The sequence below is a fragment of the Penaeus japonicus genome, unplaced genomic scaffold, assembly GCF_977035675.1.
Source record: "Penaeus japonicus unplaced genomic scaffold, GWHDUDI00000001_assembly GWHDUDI00000024, whole genome shotgun sequence".
Lineage (NCBI taxonomy): Eukaryota > Metazoa > Arthropoda > Malacostraca > Decapoda > Penaeidae > Penaeus > Penaeus japonicus.
In genome coordinates this window covers 39255820-39273319 of record NW_028234426.1, presented here as the reverse complement: position 1 = coordinate 39273319, position 17500 = coordinate 39255820, and the positions used below count along the sequence as shown (strand labels likewise).

General features: G+C 43.4%; 1 protein-coding gene across 4 annotated transcripts in view; it reads right to left on the bottom strand.

Moving 5' to 3' along the window:
• Positions 1-232: 232 nt before the first annotated feature.
• The window catches only part of Unc-76 (fasciculation and elongation protein Unc-76), a 38295-nt gene continuing 21027 nt past the window's right edge, over positions 233-17500 (bottom strand). Inside the window, exons 2-9 of one of the 4 annotated variants that reach the window (XM_043011607.2) lie at positions 11925-12033; positions 10209-10379; positions 7923-8028; positions 7295-7455; positions 6622-6699; positions 6007-6082; positions 5261-5326; positions 233-2360 (exon numbers count right to left, since the gene is read on the bottom strand). In XM_043011607.2, the coding sequence (XP_042867541.2) occupies positions 2344-2360; positions 5261-5326; positions 6007-6082; positions 6622-6699; positions 7295-7455; positions 7923-8028; positions 10209-10379; positions 11925-12033 (784 nt within the window). In that variant the 3' untranslated portion in view covers positions 233-2343. The remainder of the gene's footprint in view (positions 2361-5260; positions 5327-6006; positions 6083-6621; positions 6700-7294; positions 7456-7922; positions 8029-10208; positions 10380-11924; positions 12034-17500) is intronic. The other 3 variants (XM_043011608.2, XM_086551102.1, XM_086551103.1) reach the window with 3 other exon arrangements.

The window sequence follows — 17500 nt, the reverse complement described above, 5'->3', positions numbered from 1 at the left end:
TCGGTGAGATTTTCTTTTTCTTTGGTCTATATCAAATGGTAATGTGATATTCCTGGATTGACAAAATTCACCACCCATGATTATTACCAGAATAAGTTATTGCATACTGTAATGATGTGTTCATAAACAAGCATTGCCTTGATTAATAGGGAAAATATATTACTTATGTCTTACAAAATGATATATGTATGAACAGTAATCTTTGACTTTGGTTTTAAAGAAAAGCAACACATTCAAGAACAAAGATTTTTATTTTATAAATAGGTTTGTGACAATAAAATAACAAGATAAAGGTTCAAATTAATATACAATGCAAAGAAAGCATCACAGATGAAAGTTGAAATATATGAATAAATCCATTATTAACAAGCCAACATTTACGCAAGAGTGGAAATGAAATTTGAATTCATGCACAAAATTATCATTCACACCAAGACCAAAGAGACAAAGTCATTCAGATCCTCACCGTGAAAACCACAAAACCGAAATGCACTTTTCAACTAAAAATGGAAATTGAATGAACCTATTGCAAGTATCACTCATTTATAACAAATTAAACAGATTTTTTTTTTGGGAGGTACTGCACTGTAGGTAGAGTACTGACAGTGTTACAATACACATTGAAGAAGTATATACACCACTACTTGGTCAAACTGCCCAGGATTCCTTATAAATATAGAGAGAAATTTTTATATATCTTAGGCCTATTTGGTGAAGAAGCTGTGTAATATGATAAGGTTCCAACTGCCCATCTAGACTCCTCAAATTAATTAACAGTATGGCAGTGACAAGGCATGTCTTATTTTCTTTTTTAAATGTCAAAATGCTAATCGAAAAGCACAATTAAATTATTCTCTGTTAGATTATTACTGATATTTGAATCCTTGAAAGACAGTGCATGCATATCTAACATTTACAATGGAACAAAGCAATTTATACAAGTATATGACTCAGCCTCCCAAAGCACACCAACAATGTCCATCCATACACGTGACTATTGAGTATGTCTATGCATATCTCAATGTAAGAGGGAGGCAATGGATATACAGATGTACAAATATAAGGTTTAAATTATATATAATGCAGATGTGTAGAGTAATGAGTTTACCTTCACTGAAGTATTCCTTGAATGATAAAACATATATGATATGAACTGGTTTGCAAGATCTATTTGTAAAATTTGGAATACAACAGGGAACGGCACAAGCTGCTCGTCTGCTCGTGGTAGGTGGCAGATGAAGACTTTAAGTAGTCTTTGAGATTTACTTTGTAACCTAATATCTTTTATTGCATTCATCTTGCAAAGTCTCTTCTTTTGTGATGCGACAACTAAAATCTTCAGTCTGCCTGTTTATCAACTTAAGTCTAATTCAAGCCACACACACACACATACAGTACTTAATACAGCAATTGCACTTGGGCTTCTGGAAATAGCATAATACAACCATCAGCAGATCTTTTATTACCTTAAGCATGGCAAATCTTCAGTATTAAAACTTTTTTTTTTTTAAAGAAGACTAAGACTTCTGGAGGGTATTTTGTGACAACTTGAGTACTTGTGTAAAAATGTCTGATTTTAGCAGTTCTCACAAATGAGTATATTGTTCTTTTTTTTTCTCATGCACAAAAAAAGAAAATTTTGAATATGGACAAAACAAACCATTTATACACTTTGCTTGATTCCTTTGCCTGCAGTTCTTACTTCCCAAATTGCATAAAATGTGGCTTGGAGGGTATCTATACACATCTGATATCATGACAATGTTTCACGGGAACGTGTGTTGTAGAAATAAAAACTCCAAATAATGTTAATATATACATACATATCTTTCTGATAACGTGCCTATGTAACTGACTAGTTCAGTCATTTCCTGTTTTTATCATTCCTCAATTTTTTTATATTTTTTTTATTAACCATATTAAGTGTGTTAGTTTAATGCATCCTTGGTTAAGAAACATACACTTCCAGATTAAATATTTCTTGACTGTCATGCATTGGCACAGTTGACTAGCTCCTATAGGAATACCTATATCGTCTATTTAGTCGGGTGAATTACTGCTCTTTCAATTGTCAAAGTACTTTTTTTCCATTTTTGTTTTGATAATGATGATAATAAGTTCCTTTATAATCAATGGACAAAACTCATTTCTATGTCACCTTAAAATGATAAATGACATGCAGTGTATGTACAGTCAACTCAGGCAGAGGGGTAACTCTAAACATCAGAGTGTGTGTGCGGAATGTCTTGGCTCCAGCCACTTTTCGTAAGGTTGTGTGTTTGGTCTCCGCAGCCGCCAGATTTACTTATTGGTTGGCTTGGCTGTACACATTACGGCAGAAGCTCACGAGGGACACAACACTGAAAAGAAAAGTGTGTAAGAAGTTGGAATGCCTCAGATGAAAACAGTTTAAAGATTCCAATCATGTTTTAGTTCACAAGAGAAATGATAATTGTTCTATGATCAAGTTAATTAAACAAATTCCATGTATAAAGTGAGTGAATTTGTAAAAGGCTATATCATAATTAATACTATAATTCATAACTAATATTGGGAAAGGCATTCACATTTACATTACTCTAAGTCATCATGAAAACTGTTTTACCTAAATATATGTTTACTTCAGTTATGAAATCTAATCTAATCTCTTTCTTCAACAATAAATAGTTCATCATATGTTTTTATAATACTATTCTGTTCTTGTGCAAAAAGTTAAGCAATAAAAGAAATAACAGACCTGCTTATATAGAAAAAAGTCTTGGCTAAAAGCACTGTACTGGAATAAACACACATTTTGCAAAGTACAGACAGCCAGAGAGAGAGAGAGAGAGAGGTAGAGTAGAAAAAGAAGAAAAAAAATAGATATCGGGACTAATTCCGCCAATATATCAAATATGGGCACATATGCTTCTTCCTCCAAAATTTTACCTATTTAAAAGTAGTTTCTACAGAAAAGATTTCTTTAAAAACAAAAACAAAAAAAAAATCTTTGAGGATAGGATTTTATCATTTATTTTTTATCTTTAATCACGCAAAAATAATGTCTCTCAGAGGAAGGGTGTTAATATAGAACGTAACATATAATAAACATCACAAGAATGAGTGTGCAATAGGGAAGCAGAGAATGGACCAAGAGCACATGATATAGGTAGGGATCAAATTATCAGACAGGCTATGGCATAAAAAAAAAATATATATATATGTATGTAAATAAATAAAGAATCTACTTGGCATTTAGGGAGTATCTAGTCAAATGCTGTATTTTATTGGCACACATTCCTTAAATCAATAAAAAGAAAATTATTTTTTACTTTAAAAAAGAGGAGGGGGGGGAGGGATCACTTTAAGGGAGACTATACGGTAATACAGAAAATATTAAAAGGAAATATTACTTGGTATCTCGTGGGGGTAGAACGTGTAAGCTTGTTTGATTTTATTTTTTTGTTCATTTTTTTTTTTCACGAGAGAAAGAGAGAGAAAAAAGACCCAAAATTAATATTTCCTCTGTATATGTTTTTTCTTGTTTATATCATATAAAGTATATGGGGTATGAAGCTCTACTCTATGTGTGTAATCATTGCCAAATTTTCTTCTGTACCAATTAGTCTTTGGCACTAGTTTTTATTCTATTTTTCTAAACCACTTAACAATGGACGGCTTCTAAGGCTACAGTCACCACAAAGGGAAATGATAGCTGGCAATATGTTTGATATCATCATCATTACAATAATAGAAGCAAATCACTTTACAAATATAAATTGTGATACGATATTCAATCTTAAAATCACTTGCCAGGATCAGTGTAAAAAATATAAATATATATGGAAAAATAAGATATGATATAAAAAACATCTTTTTTTTTTTTGGAAGGGGGTGGGGGGCTATCTGTCCAAGTTTGTTTTTGTTCAAAAACATGGATTCTTTAGTATATCAACACTAACCAAAAACATGAATCAACAGCCATTCTATATTTTGATCACTATCCTTAAAACAGCTGGTATGGGGAAGTAGAAATTATTATATAAAGCCAGTGTAAGGGGTGGCCTGAAAAGAAATTTACCCAATATTTCATGATTCTTATTTGCATTCTACTGTGACTTTTCATCATTGTGTTTTTCTGATCTCTTAAGGCATGACAGGTCATTGTGACAATGTAATTCATTGACTGACAATACATCTGAATTATTGTGTTGTCAATTGACAAAGAGAGTGGACTTATTTTATCTATATTTTCTTAAAATGTTTGCAAAGTTTAATCTGACGTTTGTGTTCCTGAGACAGTGTAAAGGCTTTTTGGCAATATATCATATAGGAAAAGTTATTTCATGTGTTTTTTATTAACATAGTAGAGTTGCAAGGTTTTTGTAAATGATTATATTTATGGTAAATATAGGAAAGAAAATATCATACTCTATTTGAATGAAATTTGTCGGATATGAAGATCTAATCAAACTTTGAATTAAGTTGAACAGTTCAAAGTACTTTACCATATTAACTTCACTCATTTTTTTTACATGCACGCATTCACACACACTCATGCAAACACCCACACAACCATCCAGACACATATAAAATATAATATAATCCTTACTGTTCTACAGAGCATAAATCTTACCAAATATATGAAAGACATCACTTTCTTTTTTTTTTCTTTCTTTTTTTGTTGTTGTATGACTTGCTTTAGCAAAATGAAAATAAAATCTCCTTTTTCCTATATGATTATACTGTCTTCCCACTGCATGAATAAAAAAAAATAAAAAAAAAGCACTGTCTATGTAATGTATCTGTAACTTAAAAGAAACCATTAAGAAAATAATCATTAGCAACCAAAGGAGAAAAGCCATATATAATATCATCACGTCCGGAGAACCAAATTAAATATGGCTTTCCTCGCATGATCATGTACAGGTCACAAAAATCGGGTTAACTTAGTTCCTGGGCCACCACACATGAACAAAGATGAGATTTTACCTTTAACTTTCCTCTACACGAGGGGTCAGGGGAGGGGAAATATATATGTGTGATTACATAAATGTGTAATCAAAGTTTGAATTTTTATTATTCTCTGCAACTTTTCTCTTTTTTTTTTTTTTTTTCCTTCTCCACTGGCAAAGTGACACAATAAGTAGCACTTCATGTAGATTTTTTTTTTTTTTTTTTTTTTTTTAAATTTCACATGAATTAAGGAGAGTCATCAGGTACTAAAAAAATATATATATATATAAAAAAGATGAGAGTTAACGGTAGTAATGACACTTACCTTTCAAGATGTAATCAGTGAGTAATGTGGGAACAGTTGGGCTGTCCTCATTAATAGCCATCAAAACTAGTGGGGATAAAAAAGAAAAGAATAATACAATGAGCGATGAGGTAAAGGGACTGATATAGAGAAGATTTAAGATAAAATGAAGACTGAGGAATGGAGTCTTGTGTATTAACCCTTCCACTGTTGACAAATTTTGTGGAGTCTGATCACTTTTGGGCTGCACTTTATTCCATTAGTTGTGTAACTATCTCATCATACCATATGGTAATTAGAATCACTTTGCTAATATATCATAAACAGGTTTATATATCATAAGTCTATAAGATAATAGAGAACACAACATCTTAAGATGCACAGCCTATGCTAAATATCTCAAGATGTGGGCGGTCTCGGAAGGGTCAAAGATAGAATGAGAAATAATCTTTCGGAACTAAGAATGAAGAATGGAGGCGTGTATTAAAGACATAATGAGGAATGAGGATGAATGATAAAGAAAGAAAGCTGATGAAAAAATCTACACATCAAATATAAAAAAAACAAAAAAACTAATAGCAACAGTAACACAAACAGACAAATGAATACCCCAGAAGTATCCAACATCTGAGAAAATCATATAAAAAAAAAAAAAAATCCTAAATCAGTAAATATCTCACACTGCATCTAAATAAAAGACACAACATAAAATATAACTCAACACAACTGAAAACAACCCAGTTACCTTAGTCTCTACGCGTACTTACTTTTAATAAGGATCTGGAGTGTCTGGTTTTCTGGGGGTCCGTGACCGACGTCGTAAGGGATCACGGTCGTCAGATACTGCGGAGAACATGCGGACTTGTGAAGGTTTAAGGGCGTCGCATATACATATATATATGTGTAGATTTAGATAATAGGTTGATGTGGATACAGATAGGTGGATGTATGGATGGAAAAAAAAATCGATTTATTGATGTTTAATTCTACTTTGACCATGTTGGGAATGATTTTAGTTTGACTTATACCTATTTTTTTCTGATTTTTTTATTTTTTATTATTCTCCCCTGCACCCCCCACCCCAATTTCATTTATTCATTTTACTTCTTAAATTCTACGACAAGGTGAACGGGAGGTGTGAGTGGAGAGGAAGGAAAAAGGATAGATTGTCATGCATGCGAAGAACACATTGATAAACGGGGTGGGGGAGTGGAGGGGGGAGGGGGGAAAAACGAAGCACTTTAGGCAAAAAAAGATCATCAAAATTGAAACAAAAGAACAATCAAACAGAATGAATATAGGAACTGAACAGTTTTGTTTTTTTCTTGAAATGATAAAAACGGAAGAATAAAAAGCAATGGTCACAGCAAAATCAATTCCACCTTAGGATCAGTGCCATTTGGTCCAACCTTCTTCTGTTTCTTCTTCTCCACGTTGAAGTTCCGTCTCTTGTTCTGCACCTAAGGGGGGAGGGGGGGGGGGGAGAAAGGAGACAGGTCAGATATAGTTGAGGAAATGCCTACTGAGAACTCTTGTCCTCCGGATGGATTAATATGGAATGGGATCATATCTCATTGCTTTTAAGATGTGTAAAAATGTTATAGTTCATTATTTTCAAATGCCATGGTCTTATTTATATCTTTTTAATACCAAATAATATGATGGGTTCATTGTTCAGTAATTATTGTTCAATTATTAATCACTGTGTACGTAAAATACTGCAGGATATTCTATGTGAGAGAATTTTCAAAGTTCTTGGAATATTTGAGCTGATTCTATTAATTAGCTGGCACTTTCTGACAAATTTAATTTCTATGTTGATTTCTATACCCATACAGTCACACACACACACACACACATACACACACACACACACACACACACACAAACACACACACACACACACACAAACAAACACACACACATATATACACACATACACACACACTGACAGTGATAGTGACAGTGACAGTGACAGTGACACTCACTCAGCCATACAACCAGACAGCCCCCCCCCCACCCCCCCACCCCCACAAAACCCCGCCCATCTCCTACCTGGAGAAGAAGCGAGATGAAGGAGTTCTTGAGTTCCTTCTCGTACTCCAGTTCGTCCCGAAGAGCCAGCTGGTTGATGAGGGTCTCGGAATATTCCCGGATTACCAATTCCAGTTCCATGACTGACTCGTTCAGCTCGGCCACGCTCATGTTCTTCAGCTCTTTAATGGTTGGTTTTGGTGTGGTTGTTGTGGTGTTGGTTGGTGTGGTTGGTGGTGTGGGGGAGAAAGAGCGGTTTAGTTATCACTGCGGTGGGCGACGAGCGCGGAGAGTGATAAAACAACGAAACAAAGTAAAAAAAAAAAAATAAAATAAAATAAAATCAATAAAAAAAAAATAAAAAATAAAAAATCATGGGAATGATAATGGTAATAATATGGAAATAATAATAATAATAATAATAATAACAACATTAACAGCAACAACGACAGTAATCACTCCAAGTATACTTTTCAAAACTCTCTTCAGTACACCAAAAGAAACTATGTGTGCAATATGTGCAGAGTATACAAGACCCATCGTCATCATCAATACCGTTCTAAGCCTTATGAATTAACAACAATGTAACGTAAAGCACAAAACACAAACATGCACTTCATAAAATAACCTGCAGGATTGTATAACTTACTGTCTGCATAGAGGGGGGGAGGGAGGGGCCTGACAGAGGAGTCCTGCGAGTTCTCTCCTGACGAGGTGCTTTCCTCAACCCCTTCGTCCTCTGAAGAACTGCCCTCCTGCAGGAAGCGTGGAATTAGTAGCGCATACATTTGAGCTTAAGAAATAAATCACCCCGAGCTTGCATTTTAGGGCTGAAAGGAAATATGCAGTAAACTCTGCTTTATGCGAGGGTTGGATTCTCGAACCCGCCGCCATTGCAGGCAATTGCCCTAAATTTCCCCTTCCTATGCAGCCGGTGATTGACCATGGCGATTCGAGTAAGTAATGATCCAGGGAAGCTCTATGTCGGTACCTTGCGCCCGTGAGAATGGTTTGCGCTCCACCTTACTGGTGTTGACTAAATGGCACTGGTTTTGCGGTGTTTGGGAATTCTGATGTTATGGAAAAACAACAACATGGAAAGCCAAAACTACAGTTATGCAAAATATTGGGTTAACTGTAGTGACATTTTCATTCGTTGAAGTGTATTTTAAATGGCTGTTATTCGTGATGACAATTAAGAAAGTTCATTCATGTTTCCTATCTAATATACCTTAATACGCCTTACACCTTTTTTTCCCCTTTAACTTCACCTTGTGTTGAAATGGAATCAAATACAAAATCAGTTACACATACACATACAGATACACATACTTTTTTCACTCACTCACTAAGCTTATTTATCACCCCATTCTTCTATCTTACTTTCCCCTCCTCTCCTCCTTCTCTCATCCTTCTCTTCTATTCTCTCTCCTACTCATTTCCCCCTTCCCCTTCTCTCTTCCTCCTTTTCCCTCCTCATCCGCCCCCCCAATCTCTCCTCGTCCTTCCCTTACTTTCCTTCTCCCTTTCACTCCTCCCTCTATTCTTCCTCTGTCCCATCTCCCATCCTTCCCTCACCTCCCGCACACTTCCCTCATCTTCCACTATCACTTTCACCATCCCACACCCTCTTCCTTCACTCCATTTACACCTCTTTTCCCTCCCTATCTCTCCTTTCCTATACTCAAAACTCACTCTCTCTCCCTCGCTCGTCCTCTCCCTCTCTCTCCCTCCTCTCCTCTCCCTCTTCATCTCTCTCTGTCCTCACTCTTCCCTCTCGTCTCTCTCTTTCCCATCTCTCCCCCTAACCCTACCCCACCCTCCCTCGTTCACCTCCCTCCCTCCCCCCCCCCACCTCTCCACCCTCCCACACTCCTCCACCCTACCCACTCCGATCCCGCCTCCCACCTTTCCTCCCCCCCCCTTCTCCCTCCTCCACCCTAGCCCTCTCCCCTCCCTCCCATCCTCCACCCTAGCCCTCTCCCCTCCCTCCCTCCCATCCTCCACCCTAGCCCTCTCCCCTCCCTCCCTCCCATCCTCCACCCTAGCCCTCTCCCCTCCCTCCCTCCCATCCTCCACCCTAGCCCTCTCCCCTCCCTCCCTCCCATCCTCCACCCTAGCCCTCTCCTCCTTCCCATCCTCCACCCTAGTCCTCCCGTCCCCTCCCACCCACCCTAGCCCTCTCCCCTCCCTCCCTCCCCTCCTCCACCCTAGCCCTCTTCCCCCCCCATCCTCCACCCCTAGGGCCCCCCCTCTCCCCCCCTCCCTAACCTCCCATCCTCCTCCCATCCTCCACCCTAGGGGGGGGGGGGGGGGGTAAGAGCCCTCTCCCCTCCCTCCCTCCTCCACACCCTCACCAGCCTCCCAACCTCTCCCCCTCTCCCCCCATCCTCCACTCAGAGCCCTCTCCCCTCCCATCCCTCCCATCGCTCCAACCCTAGCCCTCTCCCCTCCCTCCCTCCCATCCTCCACCCTAGCCCTCTCCCCTCCCATCCTCCACCCTAGCCCTCTCCCCTCCCTCCCTCCCATCCTCCACCCTAGTCCTCCTTCCAACCTTTCCTCCCTATTCCTTCCTTCTCACCACTTCCTTCCCCTCCCTCCCAGTCCTCCCCTCCCTTCCCCTCCCACCCACCCTACCCCTCCCGACCCCTCCCTCTCACCCTCACTTCCCTCCCATCCTCCACCCTAGCCCTCCCGTCCCCTCCCACCCATCCTAGCTCTCCCTTCCTCCCTCCTTCCTTCCTTCCCATCCTCCACCCTAGCCCTCTCCCCTCCCTCCCTCCTTCCTTCCTTCCCATCCTCCACCCTAGCCCTCTCCCCTCCCTCCCTCCCATCCTCCACCCTAGCCCTCTCCCCTCCCTCCCTCCCTCCCATCCTCTCACCCTAGTCCCCGCCCGCCCGCCCTCCCTCTCCCCTCCCTCCGTCCCTCCCTCACCTGCATAATGTCGTCGATTTCTCTGATGACCTCCTCGGCACTCTTGACCGGCTCGGCGCTCAGCCCGTTGAGGATGAGGTGGTGGAGGTCGAGGTCCTGCGCCACCTCCTCCTCCTCCTCTTCCTCCGCGTCCTCCTCGGCGTTGCCCGTCTCCTCATTCGTGCCTGGACTCTGTGGGAGGAAGAGGAAGGAAGGAGAGGATAAGTAAGCGGGAGTCGTGGGGAGATGCAGGAGGAGGGCGGGAGGGGAGGAGGAGGAGGGGGGGGGGGGTCCTCCATCCTATGTATGTCCCTCGCCATCCTTTCCCTACCTAAAACGTCCATCCCCCTTTCACCACACAAACCTGCTCTTAAACAACTCCAGCATCAACGGATCTACCCCCAAATGCCCCCCCCCCCCAAAAAAAAAAAAAAAAAAAAAAAAAAAAAAAAAAAAAAAAATCTAATCAACCTATCTATCCCCTGGCCATAGCTAACCCATATATGAATTTCCATCGCGATCCGTCATGAAGTCTTTCCATACCCCTGGTGACGAACAAACTACCAACACAACAAACAAACAACACTTTGGCGCCGAATACACGAGCGCCAAAGTCCGGCGGCGGTAATAATAATGGCCACCATTGATTTTGTTTAATTTTCCGTCTCTTTTCTTTTTCTTTTCGTTGCCATTCCATTGGTTTTGTTATCTGTAAACAGCTTGATAGCCTTTCGTTTAAATAATTATTGCTGATAAGGGCGATCAAAATAATACCGAGAAAGAAACGAAGTATTCAGAAAAAGCGGCTTAAATAATGATCACTTATTCCATCCGACGAATAAAATGACACGCTATCGAATCCCAGCATGAAGTGAGGAAAAACAGGAAAAAATACGAAATAAAAACACGAAAGACAGTAGGAGGGACATAAAACCTTAGCAAGGCACCGAAAGGTTAAACAAAATCTAAAAATCACCAAAGGAAATCCAAGGAGACTTCCCTTCGCTTGACTTTGTCCCCGCGGGCCCTATGCAGCAACGGCACCAGTAGTCGAGTGATCAATATGCCCGGCAATGCAACGTACTGCACTGCATCCCCGGGCACCCTCTCACTGGGGGGCGCAAGCCGAGAATGCCAACAGTGGGCTCCTCTCTAATCTCATTTTCAATCTCATTCTTGCCCTCCCTCCCTCCTTCCTTCCCTCCCTCCCTCCCTCCCTCCCTCCCTCCTTCCTTCCCTCCCTCCTTCCCTCCCTCCCTCCTTCCTTCCTTCCTTCCTTCCCTCCTTCCCTCCCTCCTTCCCTCCCTCCCTCCCTCCCTCCCTCCCTCCTTCCTTCCCTCCTTCCCTCCTTCCCTCCCTCCCTCTCTCACTTTCACTCTCACTCTCACTCTTACCCTCACCTTTGCCCATACCCTCCCCCCTCAAACTCACCCACACCCACACCCTTACTCTCACCCTTACCCACACTCTCCCCCTCAAACTCACCTACACCCACACCCTAACCTACGTCCATACCCTCAGCCACGCCCACATCCTCAGTCACACCCTCCCCCTCAAACTCACCCTCACCCACACCCACACCCACAACACACAACCTCACCCACACTCACACCCACACCCACACCCACACCCACACCCACACTCACACTCACACCCACACCCACACCCACACTCACACCCACACCCTGAGCCTCAAACGCAAAACCTCAACCCTTCTTCAGCCTTACAACGCCTCACCTTGGCCTCGTTTAGGTTGAGCACCGGCAAGTACTGCTGGCGGGTGTAGGTCTTGCTCCAGTCGATGGGTAGGATGTTGCCGAAGTTCCCCGTGATGGTCCACCACATCCTGAAGGAGAGAGAGAGAGAGAGGGGGGGTGTTAGAAAGGCGGGGTTGAAATGGGTTGGGTTGAAGTTGCACTGAAATGGGTTGGGTTGGGTGGAAGACTCTGCAAGGCGTTCCTAAAATTAGGAAATAACATTAATGAATATAACTGTAAATTTCTCCTTTGCAAAGAAGAATGACTGATTGCAAGATCAATAAATATCACAATAATAACAACAACAACAGCAGCAACAACTAAAATAAAAACACAACTACAATAACAACAATAATAAAAAGAATAAGAACAAATAGAAAAAAATAGGAGAATAAGAAGAAAGAATAAAAAGGAGAAGAAAAAGAGAAAAGAAAAAGGTCCCCGCCCTCCCTCTTAGGATCCACGTGAGAAGGAAGAGGCAAGGCGTCAAGAGGAAAAGGAGAGGGAATTAGGGAAGCAGGAGGAGGGGGAGGGGGAGGGATGAGTAGGTAGGAGGTGTAAATCGGAGGGGAAAAGATAACCTAGAAGGGGGTAGGTAGAGAGGGAGGGGAGGAGGAGGAGGAGGAGGAGGAGGAGGAGGAGGAGGAGGAGGAGGAGGAGGGGGAGGAGGAAGAGGAGGAGGAGGAGGAGGAGGAGGAGGGGGGGGGAGGAGTAGGAGTAGGAGGAGGAGGAGGAGTAGGAGGGGGAGTAGGAAGAGGAGGAGGAGGAGGAGGAGGGGGAGTAGGAAGAGGAGGAGGAGGAGATGGAGGAAGAGGAGGAGATGGAGATGGAGATGGAGGAGGAGGAGGAGGAGGAGTAGGAGGAGGAAGGGAGTAGGAGGAGGAAGGGAGTAGGAGGAGGAAGGGAGTAGGAGGAGTAGGAGGAGGAGGAGAAGGAGAAGGAGGAGGAGGAGGAGTAGGAGGAGGAGTAGGAGGAGGAGGGGATGGGTAAGATGGGAAGGCAGGTGCGAGGTAGCTACAAGGTGTAAAGTCAACGGTCGAGAGGCGACAGGTACAGACACACGTATCCTATCCCGGGTTACCGCACCCACGCCATTGTTCCCGGGCCGGCGAGGTACATACAGCACGCCAACGCTACGCTGCAAACCTGAAACGTAACGCGTGGACGCGCGGGGACAAACCGGGCGCGACGCGACAGCAACAGGCGCCACGGGCGCGTCGGGTCGGGGCCGAACACACGCGGCGGCGAGCCCAACCCCGGACCCCTCGACCACATCACGACAAAAACAAAACTCAGGCCGGCGTCGGTGCCTCCCGTGGCTTTTACGCACAATGAAACCTAGAAAAACCTGAGGGAAACCCGGCTACCAAGAGAACCCAGCGCGTTCTTTGAGTAATGGCTAATCTGGAGAGACAAAAGGTAGCGATCGAAGTGCTTTCGTTGTAGGCGAGGAGGGTATGGAGGAGGGAGATTAAGGGAGGGTGGGGGGTGAGGGAGGGGAGGGGGAGGGGGAGGGGGAGGGGGGGGAGGGGGGGGGGGGAGGGAGAGGGAGAGGGAGAGGGAGAGGGAGAGAAAGAGAAAGAAAGCGAGGGATAGGGAGGGAGAGAGGGAGAGGGAGAGAGAGAGAGAGAGAGGGAGGGAGGGAGGGAGGGAGGGAGAGAGAGAGAGAGCGAGAGAGAGAGAGAGAGAGAGAGAGAGAGAGAGAGAGAGAGAGAGAGAGAGAGAGAGAGAGAGAGAGAGAGAGAGAGAGAGAGAGAGAGAGAGACTTTTGACTTTGACTTTGACGAGTTTATTGAGACAAGTGATTACATACATCTCAAAAGGATGAGGTAACATAGGTTATCCTCACCCGAGAGAGAGAGCGAGAGAGAGAGAGCGAGAGAGAGAGAGCGACAGTGAGCGAGCGAGTGAGCGACGCCCCTGAAAGAAGAAGGCTTCCCCAGCGGTAATTCGACCGGCGGCGTTAATGAGTGGTCACTCGGCTGCCTCTTCCCAAGGCGCTTTTCTCGGGGGGCCAACCGCGGTGCCTCCGGTTTCCCTCGCCTCGCTCTCGCTCTCTGCCGGGGCTCTTTCCCTCGCTCTCTTTCTCTCTGTCTCCATCTACCTCCCTCCCTCCTCTCTCTCTCCTCCCTCCCTCCTATCTCTCTCCTCCCTCCTCTCTCTCTCTCCTCCCTCCCTCCTCTCTCTCTCCCTCCCTCCCTCCCTCCCTCCTTCCTTCCCTCCTCCCTCCCTCCCTCCTTCCTCCTCCCTCCTCTCTCTCTTCCTCCCTCATAAATTTCGTACCTACACATTTTAAACTACCGGAGCGAACAATTGAAACCAATCATTGACAGCCAAACTTAATGCAGTTGATATATAAGAGAATAAAAGAAGAAAAACGACTAATAGCAATTGCAGACTCTATCCGCATAAACAAGGAAAAAAATACTACGTGTCCGGAATCATATGACAACAAAGCAAATATACATGCACCAAAGAAACAAGAAAAATAAAAACAAAATACAGACACACATAAAAAATCAAAAAAATCAGGAAAAGTAACACGGACTTCAAAATAGAAAAAAATATATATATATAGATAGATAAACGAACAAAAAAGATACTCATACAAAGACAACAATAATAACACCAACAACAATGATTATAACAAACAATAACAAAACGCCTAAAAAAGAATGAAAGAAAGATAACCCGGCGTTCGCAGTCCCAGCTCCGTCCTCGGCTCGGGGCGGCGCGCACTCGGCTCCTGACCGCAACTCTTCAGCCGCAGGAAAAGGGACACACGAAAGCTTAACCCTACTTTCCCCACGACCAAGCCTTTGCGACGGCGGGAGGGCATCAAAGGAGGGCCGAAGGGGGAGGGGGTGGAGGGGTGGAGGGGGAAGGAGGGGGAAGGAGGGGTGGAGTGAGTGGAGGGGGGAAGGAAGAGTGAGAGGGGTTGAGGGAGTGGAGGGGGAAGGAAGGGTGGAGGGAGTGGAGGGGGGAGAAAGAGTGAGAGGGGTTGAGGGAGGGGATGGGTTTTGCGTGCAGAAGATGAGTTTGGGACCTTTTCCTTTTTTTTTATTTCTTCTTCCTTTTTCTTTATTATTACTTTTCCTTCTTTCCATCCTTTTTTTTTTTTTTATTTCACTTTTGTGTGTGGTTTTTTGTTTGGGGGGGGGGGGGGGTGGTTTTTGTTTTTTTGTTGTTTTTTTTTTTTTTTTTTTTTTTTTTTTCCTTTTTTTGGTGAAGGGAGTGAAAGGGGAAGGGGGGAATGGAGAAGCGAAGGGTGAGGGGGTGGTAGCGGGAAGGAGGGGAATGAAGAGGTGGAAGTTTAAGGGGGGATGGAGGGAATGGAGGGGCGAATGGTGAGTCGGTGGTAGGGGAGGGGTAGTTGTGGATGAAGGGGTGGAGGGGGATGGACGGGTGAAGAGCGAAGGGGTGGTAGGGGAAGGAAGGGGGGTGGAGGAGAAAGAATGGGATGGAAGGGTGGAGGCGGAGGGGGAGGGGGAAGGTAGCTCTTTTTCTCTTTCCATCTCCTCTTTTTTACAAAAATGCTTTGTTCCGTCTTGAGAGGGGGAGGGAGGAAAGACGAGTGGGGAGACAAAGCAAGGGAGAAAAAAAGTGAATAATAAAAAAACAAGTTAAGATAAAAAAAGAACATAAAGAAAAGAGAAGTGAAGAAAAGGGCAGAACGAACACACAATTCCCCCCCCCCCCCACATACATACAAAATAACCTTCTGTCAGCGCAGAAGGAAGGAAGTAAAGAAGGAAGGAAGTAAGGAAGGAAGGAAAGAAGGAAGGAAGGTAGGAAGAAAAGAAGGAGGGAGTAAGAGAAAGAAGGAAGGAAGACGGCAAAGAAGGACCGAAGGACGGTAAGAGGAAACATGGGATGAAAGAAAGGAAAAGGGAACACGTGAAGGAAGGCAGGAAGGAGGGAAAGGAAAAGGGAACTCGTGAAGGAAGGAAGGAAGGAAGGAAGGAAGGAAGGAAGGAAGGAAGGAGGGAGGGAAAGAAGGGCACTGGGTTTCCCCGTGTCCGCCCTAATCTTTCCCTCGATCTTCGCTTCTCGTCTGCCGGCAGTGACGTCATACTCTTGCTAGAGTTTGGGTTTCGATTCTGGAGGGCGGGATGCCAACTCTTAGTCTCTGCCTTTGCCTGTCTACCAATTTTATTCTCTCTCTCTCTCTCTCTCTCTCTCTCTCTCTCTCTCTCTCTCTCTCTCTCTCTCTCTCTCTCTCTCTCTCTCTCTCTCTCTCTCTCTCCCTTCCCCATCCTCTCTCTCCCTGTCACTCCCCTCTATATGCCTCCCTCCCTGCTTCTCTGCCTCTCTCCTTCCTTCCCCCTCTCTATTTCCCTCTTCCTCTTACCCCATGTATCTCTTTTCCTTCCCTCTCTGTACCTCACTTCTCTCCATTCTCTCTCCCCTTCCCTCTCCCTTCCCTCGTACACTGCCAACGCGGACTAAACCAGGTTATATAATTCATTGCATGCATTGCATCACCGGCCTTCGCTGTTAGTCCAGCCGAGGGACAGTCTGTGCAATATGGCAATTTATACTTTAATCTTCCCAATCGCAGATATACACACAGACACGGCGGATTCCAACAAACACATTTTGCAACAGGACACTCGGACGAAATTCCGTCGAATTTCGAATTTGGCGACATTTTACTGTGTGTGTGTTTTAGAGGTTTCGTTTTTATCTTGTTTATGTATTTGCGTGTGTGTGTGTGTGTGTGATTTTGTATTTTTTTTTGTGATCACTGTGGTTTATGAAGAGGTAAACGTAGCCCTCTCCATTTCCCTCCATTTGCCAATGTGTGAACCATCCAATTTTGACTCTTATGTCCGAAACTCCTCGTATCGGTATGTGCTTCGGATGCGTTCGAAACTGGCGGTATAGACAGTGGAAACCGAGCGGTGAGCATGGGCTGGTAGTGGTATTAGGAGGAGGAGGAGGGGGAGGGATGGGGGGAAGGGTTGCTGCAGGTGTCCATACTTGAGGAATAAGAGAAAAAAAGGAGAGTGAGACATAAAGGAAATGATTGAAACATCGACCACACACCGCAAAAAATATAGCATTTTTTTTATATATTTATACACACAGACATTCCTAAACAAACAAATAAATCCCATACAATAAGTTAGTGTCCATTATACCTTTATTGCGTTTTCTTCACAATACAGCCATATGACATCACCATTTCTGCACCCATTTTTTTATTCTGAAATATGTCCATGTTATCTATTCCCACATGAATCCCTCTCATATCCAAATAACACCCATTACTAGATATATATGATCGATATTTCACTAAGGGTATATTCCTTGGATAGTAGTTTTTCATCCATTTCTCTCTCTCTCTCTCTCTCTCTCTCTCTCTCTCTCTCTCTCTCTCTCTCTCTCTCTCATTCTCACTTACTCTCACTTTTTACTCTCTCACTCCCCTACTCCCCTACTCTCCCACTCTCTCACTCCCTCCCTCTCTCTTTCTCTTTATTTTTCAGCACGTCATAACATTTAAAAAGGAAATACAACATTCAGGTTAACCAATCGTTTATCCACTATCAA